This window comes from Cetorhinus maximus, chromosome 24, assembly GCF_964194155.1.
Source record: "Cetorhinus maximus chromosome 24, sCetMax3.hap1.1, whole genome shotgun sequence".
In the NCBI taxonomy this organism is placed as follows: domain Eukaryota; kingdom Metazoa; phylum Chordata; class Chondrichthyes; order Lamniformes; family Cetorhinidae; genus Cetorhinus; species Cetorhinus maximus.
The window spans coordinates 602,192-629,427 of record NC_135902.1 but is presented as its reverse complement, the minus strand read 5'-3'; the positions used below and the strand labels follow the sequence as shown (position 1 = coordinate 629,427).

At 43.2% G+C, this 27,236-nt stretch overlaps 1 protein-coding gene across 1 annotated transcript in view; it reads left to right on the top strand.

Moving 5' to 3' along the window:
- The window catches only part of ddx41 (DEAD (Asp-Glu-Ala-Asp) box polypeptide 41), a 60,818-nt gene extending 35,966 nt beyond the window's left edge, over positions 1–24,852 (top strand). Inside the window, exons 9-17 of the mRNA XM_078570628.1 lie at positions 537–673; positions 2,177–2,339; positions 3,212–3,343; positions 9,216–9,287; positions 12,331–12,427; positions 15,066–15,215; positions 18,411–18,482; positions 22,843–22,953; positions 24,275–24,852. Of these exons, the coding sequence (XP_078426754.1) occupies positions 537–673; positions 2,177–2,339; positions 3,212–3,343; positions 9,216–9,287; positions 12,331–12,427; positions 15,066–15,215; positions 18,411–18,482; positions 22,843–22,953; positions 24,275–24,411 (1,071 nt within the window). The 3' untranslated portion in view covers positions 24,412–24,852. The remainder of the gene's footprint in view (positions 1–536; positions 674–2,176; positions 2,340–3,211; positions 3,344–9,215; positions 9,288–12,330; positions 12,428–15,065; positions 15,216–18,410; positions 18,483–22,842; positions 22,954–24,274) is intronic.
- The last annotated feature ends 2,384 nt before the right edge of the window (positions 24,853–27,236 follow it).

Sequence of the window (27,236 nt, the reverse complement as noted above, 5' to 3'; positions counted from 1 at the left end):
CAGCGCTTTTCAAGAAAGGAGGGAGAGAGAAAATGGTGAACTACAGACCAGTTAGCCAAACATTAGTTGTTGGTAAAATGCTGGAATTTATTGTTAAGGAAGTCTTAACAATGTACTTAGAAAAGCATAGTATGATTAGAACAAGTCAAATATGGTTTTACAAATTGAATGAAATTGCTGACTTAAGGATAGTTAGACAATAAAGACCCATCAGCGACAAGAACTGAATGAGGACCTTTACAGCAAATTGACAGAGACTTCTGTCTCCATCAGGTGCAGCTTGAATTCAAACAAGAGCCAAAACCCACTATGTCACAGGGCCTACCCTGGTGTTGCCAGTGACTACACCTCCCTTGCCACAGTAGCCTGGGCTGTGAAAATCAGTACACATGATTTTAATTTTGTGTTGCTCAGCAGAGTTTATACTGACATTACTGAGGTGACATTGCTGTATTTTTTGTGACGAGAAATGTGATATAGATATTATGTGTGCACACAAATGGGCTGAAGGAAATGTTGCCTTTCTTCCCGTGCAGAGAGAATTGGCGAGACAGACCCATGGGATTATCGACTATTACTGCCGCCTGCTGGAAGAGGATGGCTTTCCCCAGCTTCGCTGCGCACTCTGCATCGGTGGCATGTCCATTAAGGAGCAGATGGAAGTTGTCAAACGGTACATGCAATTTTTTAATTGTCTGATATCAACTCTTCCTGTTCCTGCCTTTCCCAAATGCAGAACGACAACATCACTGGATCACTGCCTTGTGGCCCATGGTCATTCTCCTCTGTGAATCAGTAGGGAAAGGTAGACTGATAGATCCCTGTGAAGGAGTGCAACTCAGTGCAACACAGCTGTGCATTTTGTCGACGGCCCCTGAGGGAAACCTGGCAGCTAATTGTACACAGCAAGATCCCACCAACACCCTGAGATAAATGGTCAGATAATGTGTTTTCAGTGATGTTGATTGAGAGATGAATATTGGTCACAAATGCTGAATTACAGTTTAAGGAGAATACTGTTTCTTTCTCTATTATTGCTGTTCTTTACTTTGTGAACACTTATGTGTACTGTGAATTTTTGTTAATTCTCTGGGTCACTAATAATAGTATAAACATGTTGCAAAAAATGCACTACTTTCTGGAAGGAAAACAATGAATAATGGGAATGAATAATGAATGTAAAGAGACTGAAAAACATGGAGGATTGGAGACATATTGGGATAAAAGTACTTCTGAGGATAATAGTATATCAAACCATCAAAAATGGCAGGAGAATTTTAGACCTTTTAATAGAGTCATTGGATACCAGAGTAAAAACATTGATCAAGTTGCAGAGCAGGTTGATGAGGTCACATTGAGAGTACTGTGTACAGCTTTAGTTGCCTCATTATAAAAATGTCATTAAATCCAGAGAGAGTGTATGGCGTACATTCTTCAGGATAGTACCAGGGTTGGGAATCTACAGTTATGTGAAAACACTTGAGATACTGGGATTGTTTCCATTGGAGCCGTATAGGATAAGAGTCAATTCAGATAAAGGAAGTTTTTAAAATGATGAAGGGTGTTGATAGAGTGAATAAGGAAAGATAATTTCCTTTGTTTGGGAGGAATCGTCAATTTAAAGCTGTCACTAATGGAATCAGGAGAGAGGTTTAAAAAGATCTCCTTACATGGAGGGTTGCTTTGATTGGAATGATTTGTCACGGAGCAGGTGAACCAAGGATTATTGCATCAGAATAAATATAACAAAAATTGGAGCAGACAAAAATTGCCCCAGTGAAGTGCTGGTGTAGACACACGTGCCAAATGACCACCTGGACTGCAACCTGGCATGATCCTAACTAGTAGGCTGTCTCTTTTAATTCAAAGGCAAAGGACTTTTGTAGGGGACTAGAGTTTAAATAAATTAACCCTGTGTTTTCATCAAAGCTGCTGCCTAGACATTGGGTGGGGTAAGAGGGTGAAGGGTCCTCAATCTCAGCCAGTGATTCTGGGCAAGGGCAAAATAGAGTGGGTCAGCTACCTCAAGTGAAGGGCCAAATAGTCACTGCTGGGTCACACTTCCTGCAGTGATGGTTGCAGGAAACTGACTTGGATTTTGTCCTGGGGAAGAAGTATCTCAATACAAATACCTATAGATGTAATATTTTAAAACCAACCATCTGTCATTCTGCAGGGGTGTGCACATGATGGTCGCCACTCCTGGTCGTCTGATGGATCTCCTACAGAAGAAGATGATTGGTTTGGACATCTGTCGGTACCTGGCATTGGATGAAGCAGATAGGATGATTGACATGGGTTTTGAGGAGGACATTCGCACCATCTTCTCCTACTTTAAGGTGACCATTGACTGCAGCACTTTCTCCAACTATTTTTGAGAAAGGGTGTTGTGGCACTGGGATTAGTTCAGGTAGAGATCAGTCTTCCTGATCTGGAACTGGCTTAATGAAGTGAACCAGGAAAAACCTGCAAACATTGTAATTAAATTCAAACAGGAGCACTGAGTTATACCCCCTCCAAATCCTCGATCCATTCCTCACCGAGACCTGGTGGTGTCAGTGAAGTATCTCTTTTCCCTCTGCTTGCTCTCCCCTGCCTTCCCCCTACACTTACCGGTGCTGGTTAAACACCTGTTGCCTGAGCCTAGGTGGATGATGTTGGCAGATTATTTGACCAGGTGAGGGAATCAGAACAGTATTTGACCATGCTCTCACTTTACGCTTTCTGGGGGGAGTTGCTAGATATTCATCAGGAGTGGCATCCCTGATTATTTCCCCTCTCAGTTATTATGTCCACCATTACCCAGGGCCCTGGAACAGGTCGTGCACCCCCCCCACAGCCCCGCCATTGCTTGGGGTATAGCCCCCAGTCCTGACCCCCGACTGGGATGGTTATGGGAGTGAGTTTAATTATCAAGTCAAGGATTGCTGTCCTTTGCCCTGGGAGAGGGAAAATTAGAGCAAAAAATTCCCCTGGACTTCCCAGAATAGGTCTTATGGACATAACGGCAATGAATATGGGTCGGTTGCTGTTGGAGTTACAAGGCTCAACCCTGAAAGGAGATGTTGATATTCAGTTGGAGTGGGAGGGGAGTTCCAATCTGTGCCCAGAGATGGAAAGCTTTGACTTTCTATCTGCCTCTGTGTGAGGGCTCTGTCCAGTTTGATGTTTTTTATGGCTCATATTCACCTAACTTTACATTTTCCCACAGGGCCAACGCCAGACTCTGCTTTTCAGTGCTACCATGCCGAAAAAGATTCAGAACTTTGCCAAGAGTGCCCTGGTGAAGCCCATCACCATCAATGTAGGTCGAGCAGGAGCTGCCAGCCTAGATGTGATCCAGGTGAGATGGAAAGAATAAAATTCATCTAGATACTCTGAGATATATTGAACCCATGGAAAACCAAGGGCTTCAAAGTAATTTTTCAACATAAGACTAAAAAATAGCTTTATCCTGAGCTCCAGCTGAAAAATTTTGATTTAACAAACTCTTACACAGCCCCTTATTGTTTCTGTACAACTCCAAATTGTGCATATGAACATACGAATTAGGAGTGGGCCACTCGGCACTTTGAACCTGCACCACCACCCAGTAAGATCATGGCTGATCTGATTGTAATCTCAACTCCATATTCCCACCTACCCCTGATAACCTTTCACCCTCTTTCTTATCATGAATCTATCTACCTCTGCCTTAAAAATATTCAAAGACTCTGCTTTGCTGTTTTTTGAGGAAGAGAGTTCCAAAGACTCAACCCTCAGAGAAAAGAATTTCTCCTCATCTCTGTCCTAAATGATCGACCCCTTATTTTAAAACATTGGCCCCAAGTACTAGATTCTCTCAAGAGGAAACATCCTCTTCACATCGACCTCGTCAAGACTCCTCAGGATCCTGCATGTTTTCACCAAGTCACTTATTCCGCTAAGCTCCAGCAGATACAAGCCCAGCCTGTCCAACCTTTACCCATAAGACAACCCGCCCAATCCAGGTATTAGTCTAGTAAACCTTCTCTGAACTGCTTCTAACGCACCTACATCCTTCCTCAAATAAAGAAACCAATACTGTACACAGCACTCCAGATGTGATCTCACCAATGCCCTGTATAACTGAGGTTTAACTTCCCTACTTTTGGAATCAATTCCCCTTGCAATAAACGATAACATTCTGTTAGCTTTGCTAATTACTTGCTGTACCTGCATACTAGCCTTTTGTGATTCATGCACTAGGACCATAAGACATAGGAGCAGAAATTAGGCCATTCGGCCCATCGAGTCTGCTCCGCCATTCAGTCATGGCTGATAAGTTTCTCAACCCCATTGTCGCGGAAAACGGAGTGAACACTCAGACCCAGGAGGTTTGTCTCAGAAGCCTTTATTGAATCGTGATATCACGGAGAGCCCAGCAGCATACAACAGAGCTAGCCGGCACTCTGAGGAAGCATCAGAGTACACACATAGTTATAGTAAAAGCGTGCGTAATTAATAACATTGAAATTTTATCTTTGGCACGCATACAATTGTTCTGCCTTAATTTATACTTATGCAAAAACCTTGAGTAGTTACACAAAACCTTGAGTAGCCCATCTGGCGACTAGTCATCTGGACAGACAACAGATAGCATGACTAGGCCCTGTCTCATGTGCTGATAACAGACAACCTAACTTTGTTTCAAGGACTCTTGGTAGTTTGTTTATGATACTTGTTTTTCTTCCTTCACAATAGCTGACAGCGCAGGTTTGTCTGCTTCTGGTGCAAGGAGACTTCGTTGTAGTATTCCACTATGGTTTAACCACTTAACCCTTTGTTATCCTGTAGATGTATTTTATTCTCCCACACCCATTCTCCCGCCTTCTCCCCGTAACCTTTGATCCCCTGACCAATCAAGAACCTATCTATCTCGGTCTTAAATACACTCAATGACCTGGCCTCCACAGCCTTCTGTGGCAATGAATTCCATAGATTTACCACTCTCTGGCTAAAGAAGTTTCTCCTCATCTCTGTTCTAAAAGGTCTTCCCTTTACTCTGAGGCTGTGCCCTCGGGTCCTAGCCTCTCCTACTAATGGAAACATCTTCCCCACGTCCACTTTATCCAGGCCTTTCAGTATTCTGTAAGTTTCAATCAGATCCCCCCTCATCCTTCTAAACTCCATCAAGTATAGACCCAGAGTCCTCAAACGTTCCTCATATGTTAAGCCTTTCATTCCTGGGATCATTCTCGTGAACCTCCTCTGGATCCTCTCCAGGGCCAGCACATCCTTCAGCAAATTTAGCAACCATAACTTTGGTCCCATCAACCAAGTCATTTATATAAAACGTAAAAAGTTGAGGCTCCAGCACTGACCCCTGTAGCACACCACTCATTACACCTTGCCAATCAGTAAAAGACCTATTTATACTTACTCTCTTACTATTTCACAAACCAATCTTCTATCCATGCCAATATGTTACCCTCTACACCATGAGCTTTTATTTTTTCAATAACCTTTGATGTGGCAACATCCTTCTCGAAATCTAAATACAATACATCCCCGGTTCCCCTTTATCTACAGCATATGTTACTTCTTCAAAGAACTCCAATAAATTGTTTAAGCATGATTTCCCTTTCACAAAGCCATTTTGACTCTGCCTGATTCCTCTGAATTTTTCCAGGTGCCCTACCATAACATGTTTAATGATAGCTTCTAACATTTTCCCTATGACGGATGTTACGCTAACTGGCCTATAGTTTTCCGCTTTCTGCCTTCCACCCTTTTTGGATAATCGCTATTTTCCAATCTAATGGAACTGTCCCCGAATCTAAAGAGTTTTGGAAAATTAAAGCCAATGCATCAACCATCTCTCTAGCCACTCAGTCCATCAGGCCCCAGGACTTGTCAGCCTGCACCTCCAACAATTTTCTCAGTACCACTTGCCTGGTGATTGTAATTTTTTCGAGTTCCTCCCTCCCATTTCCTGATTTACAGCTGATTCTGGGATGTTACTTGTATCCTCTTATAGTGAAGACTGATGCAAAATACTGGTTGAATTCATCTGCCACCTCCTTATTTTCCATTATTAATTCCCCAGACTCACTTTGTATAGGATCAACACTCACTTTGTTAACTCTTTTCCTTTTTTGAAAATATCTGTAGAAACTCTTACTATCTGCCTTTATATTTCTAGCTATCCATTGTGCTCTAATTTTTCTTTCCTTATCAATCTTTTGGTCATTCTTTGCTGTTATTTATATTCTGTCCAATTTTCTGACCTGCCACCCACTATCACATGCTTTGCACTATCACATGCTTTTTCTTTAAGTTTGATACTATCTTTCATTTTTTTAGTTAACATGTAGTGGCCAAAGAAGGTTCCAGGAGTTTGTAAAGCAGAATCCTGCAGATGCTGGCAATCTGTAATAAAAACAGAAAGTGCTGGAAATACTCAGCAGGTCAGCAGAGGAGAGTCTAATGAAAGCTCCTTGATGTGAAATGTTAATTCTGTTTCTATCTCCATAAATGCGTGATCTGCTGAGTGTTTCTAGTATTATCTGTTTTAATTGCAGAAAATCCTCCTGTTTTCATCCCAATGTAATTTGAAAAATAAAAGAAGAATTATATTATTTGAGTGTTAGATGTGTCCATTGTATCACTAGGCTTTTAATTTTACCTCTTCCGACAATAACATCCTTTGATTCCACCAATTTTATTAGTAATGAAGAAGAAAAATAAACACTATTGCTTGGTGTCTTCTAGCCAGGTGTAAGACTTCACCCATTCTTTTGAATGGTTTATTTAAAAATGCAAATTTCCCCCTTGACACCCATGTTTCTAAACTTCCCCATGTTTATCTAATTACCATTTCAAACCTACTTCTTTCTATACATCAAAGCCTCTAGACCAGCTGGCTTTAATCCAGTTAAGATGCACCCACAGACACAGACACCACTACTCTCTATTTTAAAAAATAATCTCCAATAACATTATAGACATTAATATCTGTTCATGACAGGTATGAACCCACGACCTTTTACACTCATCCTGAGTCAGAAAGTCATGGGATCAAGCTCCATTCCAGAGACTTGAGCACTAGGTCTAGACTGCCATCCCTAGTATTGTGGAGTGCTGCACTGTCAAGAGTGCTGTCATATGGATAACATATTAAACCTACAGCAATCTTCTCTCAAGTGACCGTGAAAGATCCCTTGGCACTATTTCAGAGTAGTCCAGGCCAAATTTTATTCCACAATCAACATCACTGAAATAGATTATCTAATCGTATATCTATTTGATGTGTATAAGTTGGCTTTTACACTCATTTACAAAACAAGAGTAACTACATTTTGAAAGTCATTCATTGAATCTTTTCCATTCTTTTTTCTTTCATTCTCTGCTGTTCTTTCCACATCCTCTCCCTCTCCTGTCCCACACTCCCCATATTTTTTATTCATTTATTAGATGTGGGCATCACTGGCATTTATTGCCCATCCATAATTGCCCTTGGGAAGATGGTGGTGAGCTGCTTTCTTGAACTATTGTAGTCCCTGTGGTGTACGTACACCCACAGTGCTGTTGGGAGGGAGTTCCAGGATTTTGAACCAGCGACAGTGAAGGAACAGTGATATAGTCCTAAGTCAGGATGGTGAGTGGCTTGGAGGGGAACTTGTAGGTGTTCCCATGTGCCTGCTACCCTTGGCCCTTCTAGATGGTAGCAGTTGTGGGTTTGGAAGGTGCTGCCTAAGGAGCCTTGGTGAACTTCTGCAGTGCATCTTGTAGATGGTACACACTGCTCCTACTGTTCGTTGGTGGTAGAGGGAGTGAACGTTTGTGGAAGAGGTGTCAATCAAGCGGGCTGAATGGTGTCAAGCTTCTTGAATGTTGTGGGAGCTGCACTCATCCAGGCAACTGGGGAGTATTCAATCACGCTCCTGACTTGTGCCTTGTAGGTGGTGGACAGACTTTGGGGAGTCTGCAGGATTCCTAGCCTCTGACCTGCTCTTGTAGCCACAGTATTTATAGGCTAGTCCAGTTCAGTTTCTGGTCAATGATAACCCCCACCCCCACGATGTTGATCGTGGGGTATTCAGCGATGGTAATGCCATTGAATGTCAAGGGGCGAGGGTTAGATTCTCTCTTGTCAGAGATGGTCATTGCCTGGCACTTGTGTGGTGTGAATGTTACTTGCCACTTGTCAGCCCAAGCCTGGATATAATGTCCAGCTCTTGCTGCATTTAGACAAGGACTGCTTCAGTATCTGAGAAGCCACAAATGGTGCTGAACGTTGTGCAATCATCAGCGAACATCCCTACTTCTGACCTTATGATGCAAGGAAGGTCATTGATGAAGCAGCTGAAGATGGTTGGGCCGAGGACTCATAGGTATGACTCCAACTAACAGAGTTTTCCCCCTGAATCCCATTGTATCCAGTTTTGCTAGGGCTCCTTGATGCACACTTGGTAAAATGCTGCCTTGATGTCAAGGGCAGTCACTCTCACTTCCCACTCCCTTCCCCCTGTCCTTCATCCTCTTTGTTGTCCAGCGCACTGCACACCCTCACCTTGCGCCCCCCCCCCCCCCCCCCACCCCATGCACTCCCAGATTCCGCACGTTCTCCCCTTTGTCCTCCATCACCCCCCAAGCCCCAACATTTTTGTCTTTGTTTCCTTCTGTCTGCCCTTGCGTCTACTTGCTACCTTTTGATTGTAATGTCTGGTCGTTCCCCAGCCATCTGTTTCTGTTTCCGAATCTCCATCCCATGACTTTGCCAGCTTCCTACAGGTCATTGTTTTATAAACCTTGCCTTTCTCTGGTCATTTCTTCAAGTATAGTCGTGTCCATCCTTTTACAGTGTGGCTCTGTAACCAGTCCCTGAAGGTGACCCTCTCCCATCCCTCCTTCAGGCTAACCAAGCAATTCCCACCTATACATTCCCTGGAAGCCATTGTGATTACTTGTGTTCACTCTAAAATTGTTGAAAGGATTTATATTGCTGTATATGAGATTAACTGAGCTCTTTGAGCAGCCTGTGGTTCTGCAATGTTGTTAATAACATGGGTTGGTGCTAAAGGTTTCTCCTTTTTGAGTTGATGGTGGGACTCAAAAGATTGCGAGTGGATTGGATGGTGTGATGTTCATGCTGAAAACTTTAAGCAATTTTGATGTGTCACCCCTTCCCTCAGAGAATTTTTTTTAGAGTGTTGATCAACATGAATGAAATGCTAATGTTCTCTTATGTTTAGGAGGTGGAATATGTGAAGGAAGAAGCTAAGATGGTGTACCTGCTGGAATGCCTGCAGAAGACTCCACCTCCGGTAAAGGACTTCACTTCAGTCTAGTCCAGTTTGACTGTTTGGCCACTTTGTGTAATGAGGCATCCCACCCAGTACTTGATGGACATTATGGGACAATACACAAACTCTCCTTTTGTACATAGTGTGAGAACGTCAGTCACCTCTCAGGCGTGTGACCAGTATGTTGTTGACCCATGGTCTTCAGTATCCAACCTGTGCTGTACCTGTCCTGGGAGTATTTGACATGACAGTGTAGAGGGATCTTTACTCTGTATCTATGCTGTGTTTTACATGTCCTTGGAGTGTTTGATGGGACAGTGTAGGGGGAGCTTTACTCTGTACTTAACATATGCTTCTGCAGCTGCCCAAGGAGTGCTACCAACAGTTAGGAACAGGGACAAAGGGACCTGGGAGGGTTCATGTGCATAGTCCTTTGAAAGTGGCAGGACATTTTGAGAGAGTAGTTAGCAAAGCATATGGGATCTTGGACTTCATACATAGAGGTATTGATACAAAAGCAGAGAAGTTATGCTGAACCTTTACAAAGCTCTAGTTAGGCCACAAGTAGACCATTGCAGCCAATTCTGGTTAACACATTTTAGGAAAAGATGTGAAGGTTCTTGAAAGGGTGCAGAGGAGATTTACCAGAATGGTTCCAGGGATGGGGGATTTTATCTACAAGGTTAGGCTGGAGAAGCTGGCGTTGTTCTCCTTGGAACAAGGAAAGTTGAGGGGAGATTTGGTAGAGGTATAGAAGATTATGACCGGTTTAGATAAGGTAGACAAAGAAATGCTGTTCCCATTTGCCAATGGCACAAGGACTAGGGAACCCAGATTAAAGGTTTTGGGCAAGAGATGTTGGGCAGTTGGTGGGGATGTGAGGAAGAATTTTTTTAACGTAGTAAGTGGTAATGACCTGGAACTCGATACCTATGAAAGTGATGGAAGCAGAGACAATCAATGATTTTAAAAGAAAATTGGATGGCACTTGAAGGAAAGAAACCTGCAAAGCTGTGGGGATAGAGCTGGGGAATGGGATTGATTGCTCTTCAGAGAGGCAGCATGGACTCGATGGGCTGAATGGCCTTCTGTTCTGTATGACTCCCTGACCCTACCCTATAAAATCTTTTAAACATCTTAAAACTTTAATTAAGCATCTCAGCTTAGTCTTTAAGGCAATGCCAGCCTTGTCTGAGCAAGCTGTTCTCATAATCTAACCCTTTTAGCTTTGGCATCCTTCGGGTGAATCTGCCCTGCAGCCCCTTAACATCTAGTATATTCCTCCAGCGCAGTGACCAGAAATGAGTGTAGATGCCTAAATCAGGTCTAACCATAGCTTTATACATTTGCAGTCATATATTGTAGGATGTATTTCAATATACTTAGTAGGTTTTCAACTAAAATAAATAAATAGTATTTTTAGGCTTGTAGAGTGCTTCCAAAAGATTTGTGTAACCTGTGTTTTGTGGGCCCATAATTCACACACGTGGATGAGATAACCATTGTGCTCTGAAACCTGCCACCAAAGGGTCACTGAGAGCAGTGGGGGAAGAGTTTTACACTACCCAGTCCCTCTTTATGGAGACCAGCTTCTGGTCAGTAATTGTGCATGTGTTTGTGCTGTGCCTTCACTTGCATGTGCCCAGAGCCCTGGAATTCCCTCCCTAACTTCCCCACCTCTTTACCTCTGTTCTTTTAAGGCACTTTTTAAAACCTATTCCTTTGACTCAGCTTTATGGCAAATTTTAGAAAATCCTCCATACATGGATCGGTGCCATATTTTGTTTGATAGTGCCTGTGAAGCCCCTTGTGGTGTTTTACTATGTTAAAGGTGTTATGAAATGCAATGCATGCACCTGTTTGTGTAAATATGCGCATTGGACTGGTCTGCGTCATTTCTATGTGCAGACGTGTTGTTTGTGCACGCGAGCTTGTACTTGCATGTTTGTATGCACCCTTATGTATTTGTGTGTTTCTTTGTGTGTACGGGCCTGCGTTTGTGCATGTATTTTTTTGGTTCATCCTTTGGATATAGGTGTCACAGGGCAAGGCCAGCATTTATCACCCATCCCTAATTACTCTTGAGGAGGTGGTGATGAGCTACTTTCTTGTACCGCTGCAGACCATGTGGTGTACATATACAGTGCTGTTAGGAAGGGGAGTTCCAGGATTTTGACCCAGCGACGGTAAAGGGGCAGGAGGTTTAGGGGGGGATGTGAGGAAAAACTTTTTTTACCCAGAGGGTGGTGATGGTCTGGAATGCGCTGCCTGGGAGGGCGGTGGAGGTGGGTTGCCTCACATCCTTTAAAAAGTACCTGGATGAGCACTTGGCGCATCATAACATTCAAGGCTATGGGCCAAGTGCTGGTAAATGGGATTAGGTAGGTATGTCAGGTGTTTCTCACGTGTCAGTGCAGACTCGATGGGACGAAGGGCCTCTTCTGTACTTTGTGATTCTGTGATAAAGGAGTGGTGATATAATTGGATAGCATTGGATGGTATATAACTTGGAGGGGAACTTACAGGTTGGCGGTGTTCCCAGGCACCAGCTGCCCTTGTCCTTCTAGGCTGTAGAGGTCATGGGTTTGAAAGGTGCTGTTGAAGGGGGCTTAGCTAGTTGCTGCAGCGCACCTTGTAGATGTGTGTGTGTGTGTGTGTGTGTTTGTACTTATTTGTGTGCACTTGGATGTGCATGTATGTGGTTATCTGTTTCTTTGTGTCTTTGTGTGTGGGCATATGTGTTTGTGTGTCCCATGTATGTGTGTTTGTGAAAATATGTGTGGATGGGTGTGTGTATGTGCACTTGTGTGCACAAGCTTCTGACACCGTATGAGATGTGACCATTGCCTTCAGGGAGTGGAGCAGAGAAGGTTCCAGATAGTGAGCAGTTCATGTGCCCTAACCAGTAGTCTGAGGTTTCTCTCAATGACAGACAGTGTCTGAAAAGCCTCTGATTCTGATTAGGAAATTTCTCTTCTGCTTTTAGCTGAGAAGGGGCTTTTGTAGGCTGTGAAACTCAACTATAAGATTGGTATCTAATGGCCAGCCTTGATATACCTTTCAGGTGTTAATATTTGCAGAGAAGAAAGCTGATGTGGATGCAATCCATGAATACCTGCTCTTGAAGGGTGTGGAGGCTGTTGCCATACACGGGGGGAAAGGTAAGCTCCAACACGTACTGTCAGCCCTCACGTCTGTACCCTTGCCACCTGGCATCACCTTCGGGAGAGGAGGGGAGAACAATGAGTAGATTTAGCCCATACTCCCAAATAAGGAAACTCTGCCTGGGAGTGTAACATCTTGCTTAAATAAGAGAGATTCTTGACTCTTAAATACTTTGATGTATGTGTGTGTGTTGTATTAAGGGTGTACTTTAGGGATGAGAAATTTCCATCATGTGGTGGAATCCTGACTTTTAGATAATGAAATTCCACCCTTTTAATTTTTTTCTGACCTCCGCCTTTCCCTAGCTGCTGTCTCCAACCAGGCCGAAGCCAGGAGGAGAGAGTCTCAGAAAGACTGGAAAATCTCTACCAATAATGAGGCCAGGAGCAGGCTCGGGGGAGCTGTCACTCATCCCACTGGGAGGGCAGGCTCTGCTGCTGGCCACTTGGTGGAACTGTGGGGCTCGGCAGAGGGAGAGGGGAAGAGTGGCGGAGCTCAGGGGGCTGGGGAACAAGGCTGCTGAGTGAGTGAGGTGGGTTGGAGAGAGGGGCGTGTGTGTGTGTGTGTGTGGTAGGGGGAGAGGGGCTGGTTACAATGTGTGTGTGAGGGGCTTGGGGAGAGGGGCTTCACTTCTGTCACCAGGAAATATGGAGAACCTGGCTGAAATCTACATGAGCATGTGAAATAATATTCTTACAAAGTACTTTAAAAACACTGACTTTCATATTTACATGATGTATTTTTATATGTTATTGCTGTTTTGTTTTTGCTGGCATCTGGAGTCCTGTTAATTTTCAAAAGTTTTTTTTATATGTCCCTTCATGGGATGGTGGGCATCGCTGGCAAGGCTAACATTTGTTGCATATCCCTAATGGCCCTTGAGATGGTGTGGTGAGTTAAAATGGGGTCACATTGGAAAATAGTTTACTAAGCGCTGCTATAGTCCTTTGCTTCACCTTGCATGTACATAATCTTCCTGGTCACGTACTGTTGTTATTTTGGACTTCATTCTGTATTACACGCACTAGCAGCATTGAATGCTGAAATACTGAGGTCACTGGTGATTTGGTCCACAGTCTTGATGGTACTGGAAGGCAAACAAAGGGAAAGCTACTATTTCTACCCACTTGAAGTCTAATAATTCCACCCGTTTGAAGCCGCCTGGAAGCATTTGCATTCATTGCAGAGCATAGAAAGTGCAATAACTTCATGATTCCTTGTAACAAAAATCTTCAGAACTTCTTGTCTTTGGCCACCCTTATCCCTGGTTATAGGTATTGTATGGTTATGCTATACATGACTATCTGATAATGTACATTTATATTATAAATTTATGGTCATATTCTAAATAATGTACATTTATGTTATAAATATTGTAGTTATGTTATCGACAGTAGTTGTATGTTATGAATGATGGTTGGAAATTTCCTGGGGTTCTTTCGATAACCCTCTGTAACTTCAAAGGAAGATGGTTGGAAATTCCATTTACACATCTACCTGGGGTTTCTGTGGTGAATGTGCATATTACAGATAGTGTGTAAAATAGTGACCATGTGTGGATATTATACAAGAAGATATATTATAAGTAGTGTGTTTAATGTGACACTCAGTGAAGACTGAACCTATTGTTTCCGACTTCCACTACAGACTCCAATCTTTTTTCTTCTTCCTGGTCACTGTTTGAGACTGAACCATACGGCTTGCAACCGTGGCATTCTATTTGACCCTGAGCTGAGCTTTAATCCTGTATTCTCTCAATCCCCAAGGCCACCTACTCCCATTTCTGTATTATCACCCATCTCCACTCCAGTCCTGTCTCAGCTTTTCTGCTGCTGAAACCCTCATGCCTTTGTTACCTCTAGACTTGATTATTTCAATGCTTTTCTGGCCGGATCTTCCATCCTTTATAAACTTGCGTTAAAAAAAGTCCTGCTACTTGTTACCTAACTTTCACTAAATCCCGTTCACCCATTGCTCCTGCCCTTGCTTAATTACATTGACTCCCGGTTAAACAGCAACACAAAATTAACAGTTTCACCCTGCTTCAAGTTCCTCCTTGACCTCACCCCTCCCCCTCTCTGTAATCTTCTACAGCCCCACAACCCTCCGAGATATCTGTAATCCTATATTTCTGGCCACTTGAGCATCCCCTATTTTAAGTGCTCCTCCATTGGTGGCTGTGTCTTCAGCTACCAAGGCCCTAAGTCTGTAATTCCCTCCCTAAATTTCTTCCCTTCTCTATCCCTCTCTCGTCCTTTAAGACACTCATTAAAAACTTACCTCTTTGACCAAGCATTTGTGACTCAATGTTCAATATTGTTTGATAACACATCTTGGGATTTAAAAAAATTCATTCATGGATTGTGGGTGGACAGCATTTATTGACCATCCCTAATGATTTTCTATGTTACAAATGCAAGTTGTTGTGGCTGAGTGTGAAAATCTTCCATTTCTCAACCCAGTAGAGCTCAGGGTTTGATTTATTTTTGTTCTTGTTGAAGGAAGTTTGGCTTGTGTAGGATAAAATGTGCTACTGAAGATTGGTGTTTAGTATGAGTTGATCCTAATACCACAGCTTTATACCAATCAGTTGAACAGTTTAATGTGATTTGTTCCTATTCTGGTTCATTGCAGACCAGGAGGAGCGAACTAAAGCCATTGAGGCGTTTCGAGAGGGAAAGAAGGACGTACTTGTGGCAACTGATGTAGCATCAAAAGGCTTGGACTTCCCAAATATCCAGCATGTTATTAACTATGATATGCCTGAAGAGATTGAGAATTATGGTAAGAAAAGTTCCTTCATCTGTAGGTGTATCAGTGAACACGAGGTATAGCCCCTTTGAATCTGGTGTTGATCTCGTTGACTGCATCAGTGTATGGTCTACTCTTCAATTGCATCTTAGGAACAGGAAGAGGCCATTTGGCCCCTCGGGCCTGTTCCATCATTTGGTTACATCATGGTTGCACTACAATTCAATTTTCCTGCCTTTGCTCCATATCTCTTGGTACCCTTACCAAACAAAACCTATTGAGCTCAGTCTGAAAATTTAATTCATCCCAGTAACAAATTGATAAAGGAAGGAAATGGAATCTGAGAGTAATCTAGCTAGCAATAAAAAAGCAGATTGCAAGAGCGTCTATAGGTAAAAAGGAAGAGATTAGCAAAAGAAAATGTGGGTCCCTTAAAGGCAAAGACAGGAGAAATTGTAATGGGGAATAAGAAAATGGCAGGACATGAAACAAAGATTTTGCATCTGCCTGCACAGTGTAGGAGACACAAAGAAGGAGTGGGTGAACCAAGGGTCTAATGAGACCGAGGAACTTAAAGTAGTTAATATTATTAAAGAGAAGGTACTGAAGAAGTTAAAGGGATTAAAAGCTGACAAACCCCCTTGGATCTTTTTGAAAAACTTGAGCAAAAATTCCCACAGTGCAGCACTCAAGGAGAGCTGCACTGTTGGAGCAGCTGCCTTTCAGATGAAATGTTATAACAAGATCTGTCTGCTCTCTCAAGTTGGCATATAAGATTCCATTGCACTTTTTCAAAGAAGAGCTGAGAAGCTCTGCTGCCTTGGGTAACATTTATCCCTTAGTTAATGTCAGTAAAAAGATTTTCTAGTCATATCACATTGCTGTCTGTGGGAGCAAATTAGCTGCCCTCTTTCCTACAACAATGATTATACTTCAACAAGTACTTTATTGGCTGTCAAGTGCTTGGGGTGTTGGGAGGTCACAAAAGGCACTATGTAAATGCAAGTTTTTATTGCATTTAAAAATGGCGGCTGGAGAGATGTATTGACTTTGATCTTCTGGAACTGCCTCTGTGACTCTAGAAGCCCCCTGTGGATTGGAAGATAGCAAGTGTAAACTCTCTGTTCAAGAAGGAAGAGAGAGAGAAAACAAGGAACTACAGACCAGCTAGATATCAGTAGTAGGGAAAATGACCGAATCTGTTAGTAAGATTATGGTAATAGGGCAGATGGAAAATCACAGTGTGGTTAAACTGAGTCAACATGGCTTATGAAAAGGAAATCATGTTTGAAAAATCTGTTAGAGTATTTTGAAGTTGTAACTTGTAGGATAGAAAAAGGGGAACCAGTGGACATCGTATATTTGGACATTCGGAAGTCATTCAATGAGTTGCAACACAAGAGGTTCGTCATACTCATGGGATTGCAGGGTAATATTTAGGCATGAATTAAAGATTGCTTAATATCAGAAAACAGAGAGTAGAAATTATCAAGTCATTTTCAGGAAGGCAGGGTGTAATTAGTAGAGTGCCACAGGGATCAGTGCTTGGTTTCAACTCATTATAATCTATATCATTGGTTTAGATGAGGGGACCAAGTGTAATGTATCCAAGTTTGCTGCTGATATAAAGGTGGGAAGCTGTGAGGAGGACACAAGTAGTATCAAAGGGTTATAGACAATTGAGTGGACAAGAAGGTAGCAGATGGACTATAATGTGGAGAAGTGTGAATATATTCACATAAATAAAAGCAAAATGCTGCGGATGCTAGAAATCTGAAATAAGAATAGAAAGTGCTGGAAAACTCAGCAGATCTGGCAGCATCTGTGGAGAGAGAGAAACAGAGTTGACATTTCGAGTTGAATATGACTCTTGTTTGGACTGTTCCAAGATTAAGGATGTCTTGCTGCAATTTTATAGGGCTTTGGTGAGACCACACTTGGAATAGCATATACAGTTTTAGCTCAGTACCTAAGGAAGGGTACACTTGCCTTAGAGGAGTTGCAGTGAAGGTTCACTAGGTTGATTTCTGTGATTAGAGAGCTGTCCAATGAGGGAAGGTTGAGTAGAATGGACATATAGTTTTTGGAGTTCAGAAGAATGAAAGCTGATTTTATTGAAGCTTGACAGGGTAACCATTGTGAGACTTTTTCCTGGCTGGGAAATCTAGAACATGGAGTCACAATCTCAGGAAAAGGGACCTCCTTCTTGTGGGTCTTTGGAATTCTCTATCATGGAGAACTCTGGATGATCAGTCATTGAGTATATCCATGGCGGAGAAAGATTTTTAGGCCAAAGGAATCGAGGGCTATGGGAATTGGGCAGGAAAGTGAAGTTGAGGTTGAAGATCAGCCATAATCCTAGTTTACAGTTCTCCCATTTTCTATGTTCTTAGGTCTTGGGGTTTTGCCTATCTTAAGTCCCATTATTTCCTCCATTAACATTTTTTAAACTTGCATTAAAATCAATAAGTTCTTCCCTTGATTTATTTTTAGATTCCCTCGTGCTATCCATTCCAGGAGTGTATTTACTCTTTTTTTCTTAATATTTATAAAAACTTTAATGTTAGCTTTTCTTTAGATTCACATTCTGCACCTCTTATTACTTCATTTTTTAACCCTTTTTTGCATTTTATAACTCTCTCAGTCTCCCGGATTTCAGTTTTTGCTTTTATTCGTGTAAAGCTTTTAGCTTGATACTGTCTCTTGTCTTATTTGTTGACCATGGTTACTTACTGCATGTGCTGGTTTGGTAATCTGTCAGTTACTTCCTCAAATACTCCCCGCTGTCTGGAGTTAACAGCTCAGCTCAATTTACTGTTAGCAATTCATTTCTCATCTCGTCTAAGTTTGCCTTGCTTAAATTTAAAGTTTTTGTTTTCTCACTTCTACTCAAACCTAATATCAAATGTAGTCACCTCTGGTTTTTGTTCAGGGACAGGGGAAAATTGGAGAGCAGAAGATCATTGTGTTTAGTGGTGTAAGTTGAGCTTGATGCACATCTCCATGAAGTTACAGCTCAACCAATCCCTGAATTAATAGATATGTATTCAAAATATAATGCCCTAGACTCCAGTGTGTGGCAAGTCAAATCCATGTAAATCCTTTCCTTTACTCAGTTCACTTTCCCAGTATGATACCTGGTCTTTGTGTTGCTGATGAATTTGGCTACTGTCTGTGGGGCTCTGTTTCTGCAAGTCCCTTAAATCTGAGCACTTTCTCTTTGTTCAGTTCACAGAATTGGACGTACCGGTCGATCAGGGAAAACAGGGATAGCCACAACCTTCATCAACAAAGCTTGTGGTAAGTTTTTTTTAATTCCTCCATGTAATATGCACATGGTTGGTAAGCCCAGTATTTGTTGCCCATCCCTAACTGCCCTTGAGAAGGTGGTGGCAAACTGCCTTCTTAACTGCTGCAGTCTGGCGGTGAACTGCCTTCTTAACTGCTGCAGTCCACGTGATGCCGATACATCCACAGTGCTGTTATGGAGGGAGTTCCAGGATTTTGATCTCGTGACAGTGAAGGAACAGCGATATAGTTCCAAGTCAGGATGATGTGTGGCTTGGAGGGCAACTTGCAGTTGGTGGTGTACTCATGTGTCTTCTACCCTTGTCCTGTATGTGTTAGGGATTGTTGGATTGGAAGGTGCTGTTGAAGGAGTCTTGGTGAATTGCTGCAGTGCATTTTGTAGATGGTACACACACTGCTGCCATTGCATCATAGGAACATATGACTTGGAAGCAGGCCATTCAGTCCTTTGAGCTGCTCCACCATTCAGTAAGATCATGGCTGATCTGATTATGGTCTCAACTCCACCTCCTGTCTCCACCCATAACCCTTGCCTCCCTTGTCAATTAAACATGTCTAACTCTGCCTTGAATAAATTTAATGACCCAGCCACCCCAGCTTTCTGTGCAAGAGAATTCCACAGACCAGCGACCCTCTGAGAGAAAATATTTGTCCTTATCTCAGTCTTAAAAAGAAGATCTCTTATTCTTAAGCTGTGTCCCCTAGTTCTAGTCTCCCCCACAAGTGGAAGCATCCTCCCAGTATTTATCCTATCAGGTGCCCTCAGGATCTTGTATGTTTCAATAAAATCACCTCTCATTCTTCTAAATTGCAGTGGGTATAAGCCCAACCTGTTCGACCTTTTTTCATAGGATAAACCCTTCATCCCAGGGATGAGTTGAGTGAGCCTTCTCTGCACTGCTAATGAAACTTTTCAAATAGAGGCCAAAACTGTGCACAGAATTCCAGATGTGGTCTCACTGAAGCCCTGCCCAGTTGCAGTAAAACTTCTCTACTTTTATATTCAATTCCTGCAATAAATGGCAACATTTCATTTGCCTTCCTAGCCACTGCTGTACCTGCATTCTAACTTTTTGTGATTCATGTACCAGGGCACCCTCTGTACCATCAAGTTCTGCAGTCACTCCATTTAAATAGTACACTGCTTTTCTATTCTTCCTGCCAAAGTGAACAAGTTCACATTTACCTACATTATACTCCATCTGCCAAATCTTTGCCCACTCACTGAACCTGTCTATATGCCTTTGCAGGCTCTCTATCCTCTTTTGACAACACACTTTCCTACCTATCATTGGCAAACTTAGCTACCATACATTCAGTCCCTTCATCCAAATCATTGATGTAGATTGTAAATAGTTGAGAAATCAGTGATGGAGGCGATGAATGTTTAAGTGGGTGGATGGGGTGCCAATCAAACAGACTGCTTTGTCCTGGATGGTGACTAGTGGAGTTCCGCAAGGGTCAGTGTTGGGACCACAACTTTTCACTTTATACATTAATGATCTAGATGCAGGAACTGAGGGCATTCTGGCTAAGTTTGCAGATGATACAAAGATAGGTGGAGGGACAGGTAGTATTGAGGAGGCGGGGAGGCTGCAGAAGGATTTAGGCAGGTTAAGAGAATGGGCAAAGAAGTGGCAGATGGAATACAACGTGGGGAAGTGTGAGGTCATGCACTTTGGTAGGAAGAATAGAGGCATAGACTATTTTCTAAATGGGGAGAGAATTCAGAAATCTGGAGTGCAAAGGGACTTGGGAGTCCTAGTCCAGGATTCTCTTAAGGCTAACTTGCAGGTTGAGTCGGTAGTTAGGAAGGCAAATGCAATGTTGGCATTTATTTCAAGAGGACTGGAATATAAAAGCAGGTTGAGCAATTTTGGGCCCCGTATCTCAGGAAGGATGTGCTGGCCCTGGAGAGGATCCAGAGGAGGTTCACGAGAACGATCCCAGGAATGAAAGGCTTAACATATGAGGAACGTTTGAGGACTCTGGGTCTACACTTGATGGAGTTTAGAAGGTTGAGGGGGTATCTGATTGAAACTTACAGAACACTGAAAGGCCTGGATGGAGTGGACGTGGGGAAGATGTTTCCATTAGTAGGAGAGACTAGGACCCGAGGGCACAGCCTCAGAGTAAAGGGAAGACCTTTTAGAACAGAGATGAGGAGAAACTTCTTTAGGCAGAGAGTGGTGAATCTATGGAATTCATTGCCACAGAAGGCTGTGGAGGCCAGGTCATTGAGTGTATTTAAGACCGAGATAGATAGGTTCTTGATTGGTAAGGGGATCAAAGATTACGGGGAGAAGGCGGGAGAATGGGTCAGAGAAACTTATCAGCCATGATTGAATGGCGGAGCAGACTCGATGGGCCGAATGGCCTAATTTCTGCTCCTATGTCTTATGGTCTTATGGATGGTGTCGAGCTTCTTGAGTATTGTTGGAGCTGCACTCACCCAGGCAAGTGGAGAATATTCCATCACACCCCTGACTTGTTCCTTTTAGATAGTGGACATGCTTTGGGGAGTCAGGGGTGGGTTACTCTCCTCAGAATTTCCAGCCTCAGACCTGCTCTTGTAGCCACAGTATTTATGAGGCTGGTTCAGTTCAGTTTCTGGTGAATGGTAACCCCCAGGATGTTGATAGTTGGGAATTCAGCAGTGGTAATGCCGCTAAATGTCATGGGGCGATGGTTAGATTTTCACCTGTTGGAGATGGCCTGGCACTTGTGCTGGGTGAATGTTATCAGCTCAAGCCTGAATGTTGTCCATGCCTTGCTGTATTTCGACACAGACTGCAAATTATAGGGAACTGGAAGACTGTGGTAAACTGGCTTATGAATTTACAGTCGATGTTATGGTGACTGCATCTTTTAGTTCCTAACTGAAACAGGGTGAGAGGAACTTTATTTGGCAACAACTACAAATCAAGGTGCTGTTAAATGGGTGTTTCCTTTCCCCTGTTCCCCATCTCTATTTCTGTGAATATCTGAGTCTGGGTTTTAGGGCAGAATTTTGGCGTTGGTGAGCAGGGGGCGGAGCCCGCTCGCTGACGCGTAAAATGATGCGGGATGATGTCGGGTGGAACCCCTGAGGTCACTGCGCCCCATTTAAATTTTCAGCAAGGCGGGGGCGCAGCAAAATCAGCTGTGGGCCCACCGACCTGCCAATGGCCAATTGAGGCCATTGACAGGATCATTGAAACAATTAAAGGACCTGCCCGTCCGACCTGAAGGCCAGAAGCCCCGGCAGCAAATAGAGAACCCCAGCGGGATGAGGTTTCATGCAGGGTTCTAAAAAGTTTAATAAAGTTTTACTGTAATTTATGAACATGTCCCATCTCATGTGACAGGGGGACATGTTAGGGAATTTTTTTTCTTATATTTTTAATCTTTTTAAAAGTGTCAGCGATCTCCCTGAGGCAGCACTTAGCCTCGGGGAGATGTGCGTTCTGTCGTGTGCATGCCTGAAAGAGCGAGCTCTCACTTTTAGGGAATCCCCCCGCCCGCACAGGGAGTGCATAGCGCTTCCCGCCAGACGTCACGCTGGGCGGGCCTTAATTGGCCCGCCCACTTAAAATGGCGGCGAGGACCCGCTTCTCCGGTGGGGATCAGCTCCCCACCCGCCGGAGATTGGGTTGGGCCCACCCACTCGACAGGCAGAAAATTCTGCCCTTAGATTTACTCTCACAATAAACACACACACACTGTGCTGTATGGCTAACAGGAAGTGGGTGAACACAGCACTTGGAAACGATTGAACGTACTTAACTTGGCTTTCACGGAAGGTAGAATTGTGTATTTTATTTGAAGCCCTTCTTTCATTTAATCGTGGTCCTCCTTAGTGAATTTTCTCTCTGAGCTGAGTTATCTGACCTTGGTCTGGCTGGTAGGCGGGGAATTTCCATTAGATGCAATATCCTTAGGCTCAGAAAGGAAAAGATTTCTATTCTGGCCCCTTGTGCCATGTCTCGCATTGCAAAGTGCATGTGTGAATACTAGGTGTGGACAGAATCAGTTTTGGTTGGGATGTGAGCCAGAATCAGGTAGCCTGCAGACACTCGTATCCAGATTGATGGGAAGAATGATCACTTGTGAAAAATGCATGTTGCTGGACTTCAGCCAGTTTCTGTGAAGCTGTACTGGGGCCAAGAGTAACCGTCTTCAGGCGTGGGTGTGCAAATATGTAAAAATCTGTGGGTAGCACATACTGTTGCTTTGTTCGATTGCTGCTAGGGCTATTGTGTTGGACAGACTTGTATTCGTATTTGGTACTCTAAATGTAAACTATGAGAAATAAATTGTTGCAGTGCATTTTAGTGTTTTTGAGGTTCACTAATGCATGTTTCCCTTCCAGACGAATCGGTGTTGATGGATTTGAAGGCTCTGTTACTGGAAGCTAAGCAAAAAGTCCCACCTGTTCTACAGGTCCTTCAGACAGGAGATGAGACAATGCTGGATATTGGAGGTACACTGACCTGTTAGCTGTAAATGGCCATCAGCTTAACCCTTCTACTTTCAGATGCCTGACTTTGAAAAGCGGAACAGGAAGCCTGCGCCATACTACACCTCACATCTGTCGAAGTGCAGGGAAATAAAGCAGTCATTCTGTACATAGCAAGATTGCAAAAAGGGCTGGGCTTTGGGTGGTGCAGTGTTAGGCTGCACTGAGACCAGCTTATTTCCAGATGGTATGTAGCATTTTTGTTTTACGCTTCAGAAGATCACTGAGTTTTTCAAAATTAAATTTCTCCCCGATATCTGCACTTCTCCACACACCTGACAATGAGCTGCACAGGTGACTGACTGCCTGGTTTGTGTTGTCAGTGAAACCAGGTTTAAAAGGCTGCTTGCTTCTTTTGTTTTCCTCTGTCCCTCCTGCAGAAAGCACCTGGGCCTCTGCTCTAAGGATTTCCCTGCACCCCTCACCTAAAACCAGGCTAAAACTGGGAACACTATTGTAGGCCTTCATAAATGCTGGCACTGTATGAAACAGTGCACTATCTGCAGACTGGGTGGGTTTGATGCTATACTCTCTACCTGGTTGATGAGATATATTCTGCCTGTACAAGGAAATTCACAGACTTATCTACCTTATAATGTTTATTTAACTTGATTCCCTCTCTTGACCTGGTGGACTGGGAACAAACTTGATGAAATGTTCCATATATTTGATTTCATAAAAGCATGTTTCAGCTATGCATTTTTCCTCTGCTTGTGTGATCATGCCCGCTGGATATGTTGGGGTCTGTACTCTGTAGTAAGACATGCATCAATGAGAAACCTTATTTATATAAGAGCTGCTAATAAATCCCTCCCATACAACCACACCCCTCCACCCTATGTCCTCTCCAACGCCACTTTTGCATGCACTCCCAATCTCTGCAGCCCCTCCCAACCATATGCTTCAGCCCCTCCCAGCCCACTGCACTATTACCGGGTGCTCTTCATGCTTCCCCCCTCTCCCGCCAGTATGCTCTTCCTTGTGTCTTCCCCATGGCTCCCCTCACTGCATGCTCTGCTCCCCAGCCCGACCCAGCTGTTTAGTTTGCTTGGGGCCTCATACAACTTGAGTCTGTTGGATAAATGTTGGCATTGATCATAGGACTTATTCAGCAAAGTGGGTAAAGGGCCTGATGGTTGTTTGTAACATCTGTTTTACTTAAACTGCTAATGGCAAGTGTCCCTGTGAAGGGCTTTGTGATGTAGGCACTGCATGAACTGAGGCCGCATGAGCTCCGGTGGAAATGTGTTTGCTATTTTGTGTGTAATTCTGGTTCTTTGTGCAGGTGAGAGAGGCTGCACCTTTTGTGGTGGTTTGGGCCATCGTATCACAGACTGTCCGAAACTGGAGGCCATGCAGACGAAGCAGGTCAGCAACATCGGGCGCAAGGACTACCTGGCTCACAGCTCAATGGACTTCTAACCTCACACCTCCCCAGTGCAACCAGCAGCTCCTGGACCAAATTTGTGCACCACAGAGAGAGAGAGAGAGAGAGAGAGAGAGAAACCAGGTGTGAGATTCTGTGGTCAGCTCCATGCATTTCCCAAAGTTCATGTTTTCTTGACCAGCTGAAAGCACTTTGACCTGTAATTTTAGAAGGGAACATTTCATTGTTGCAGAAAACTCCAGTTTGTAATGCAGTTTGCCGCCTTATTTGGATGTTTAGAGCCTGATGAACAAGCGTCGGCTTTTGTCAACCTGCATCTCAACGGTGGACTTCAGTAAATGGGATATATCCTTGCATAATCCTCAATATTTGATGAATGTTCTTGGTTTGGTGATCTTCATTGATGTATCCAATGCTCAACTGACCAAGAAAGTAATTGTATTTGTTGAAAATAAAGTCTATTATTTCTGAAGCAATTTGTTCAGTGCCTCTCTCTACCCTTCCCACGTCTTATAAAATTGCTCCCTGCTCCAGGATCATCCTGGAATGCAAAGGTGACCCCAACTTCTCCACTAGCCACCCCCATCGCACATACATTCATAGGCAGAGACCTGTCCTTTGCAGGCAAAAGGAACATGTCCAGGCATTGCGTCTTTTAAATTAACAAAACTTTGGGGGACAATAGCTCCCTGGTGCATTCTCCATGGCAGTGCCTCAACCAATCAAAGTCAACTTCCAACCAATCAGTACTCTTTCCTCATGCAGTAGAAATTGTTGCTCGCTTTGAAATTTGGCATTTTTGTGTCTCCCCTCGTGTACAAGACGAAAAGCTTTGACAACATGCCTCTTTTTTCAGCAATATCAGAATTACATAAATGGTTACAGAAGGAAAAGTAAATTAAACAGCCTTATTTGAAAGTATTGATAATTCAGTGGCCAACACAGAAAATAACAAAGTTAATAGAGGAACTGGAGGGTGAGAAAGCATTAGGCAGAATAAGAGTAGGTTGTGTGAGGTTGAATAGAAGTCAGAGGACACAGCAGTTTTGAAAGTCTCTGTCTGAATCAATATCTTAGCTACAGGCTGAGAATAGTGATACAATCAGAAAGCTGATGCTGTGTGAGGCAGAGCTGGGAGAATGGATCTTGTGTATAGAACAGTACCAAAGTAAAACTGATGAACTGGGTGCTGCCCAAGGGGTGTTCTTAAGCAGTAAGTGGAAGACCAGAAAACTGCTAGAAAGGGAAGCAATCACGAGATGTAAAAAGACCAGATACAGGAACTGAAACAAAAGCAAATGGATGCTGGAAACCTGTGATTGGCAGGATAGCAGCTGTCCGAAGCAAAGTAAAGGAAATAGATAGAAGAAAAAATAAACCAGCAAAGAAACACAAAACAAAATGGGAACAGAGGTCACAATGTAAAATTGAGACTCAATATTGAGTTCAGAAGGCTGCAAAGTGCCTATCTGAAAGATGAAATGCTGTTCCTCGAGCTTGTGTTGAGCTTCATTGGAACACTAGCAGGGTAAGGACAGAAAGGTCAGAGTTGGGAGCAAGGTTGAGAATTGAAATGACAGGTGAGTAGAAGCTCGATGTTCTGCTTACGGACTGAATGGAGGTATTCTGCAAAGCAATCACACTGTGCGTTGATCTCCCCACATCATAAACAGTGACACGCGTAAATGCTAAATTGAAAGAAGTACAATCACTTCCACTTTGAAGGGGTGTTTGGGGCCTTGAACTGTGAGAAGGGAGGAGGTAAAGGGATTGAAAGATCGTTTTAAGATTAATGTTCATTAGGAGGGAATTTGCTTTGAGTTCCAGCAAAGTTAATCACATGAACACAAGGATTTGTATTAACATCGAAGGTTAGCTGGGACAATGGAATTTCCTCACAGCCGGCCAGTCATAACATTATCTATCTGGGTTGCCCAGGACATCTGTCCCTTTTTTAATTTGTTCTTGGGAAGTGGGCTTCACTAGCAAGGCCAGCATTTGTTGACCATCCCTAATTTCCCTTGAGGAGGTGGCAGTGAGGTGCCGCCTTAACCCCTGCAATCCATGTGGTGTTGGTACACCATCAGTACTATTAGGAAGAGAATTACAGGATTTTGGCACAGTGGTGGTGAAGGAACAGTGACATGGTTCCAGCTCAGGATGGTATGTGGCTTGGAGGGGAACTTGCAAGTGGTGGTGTTCCCATTTTTCTGTTGCCTTTGTCCTTCTAAGTGTTAGAGGTTGCAGGTTTGGAAGGTGCTGTTGAATCCAAAACTAGGGCCCTGAATCTAAAGAGAACTACGAGGGTGAGGTGCGAGTTGGCAATGATGGATTGGGGAACCTTACTAAAAGGGTTGACAGTAGAAAGGCAATGGCTAATACTTAAGGAACAAGGTATGCATGAATTACAACAATTATTCATTCCTGTCTGGCGCAAAAATATAACAGGAAAGGTGGCTCAACCATGGCTTACAAAAGAAATTAGGGATAGCATTAGATCCAAAGAGGAGACATAAAATTGCCAGAAAAAGCAGCAAGCCTGAGGATTGGGAGCAATTCAGCAAAAGTGGACTAAAAGATTGATCAAGATGGGGAAAATGGAGTATGAGAGTAAACTTGCAAGGATCATAAAAACTGACTGTAAAAGCTTCTACAAATATGTGAAGAGAAAAAGATTAGTGAAGACAAATGTAGGTCCCTTACAGTCAGAAACGGGGAAATTATAATGGGGAACAAAGAAATGGCAGAAGAATTGAACACATATTTTGGTTCTGTCTTCCCAAAAGAGGACACACATAATTTACCAGAAATGTTAGGGAGCCAATGGCCTAGTGAGAGGGAGAAATTGAAGAAAATCAGT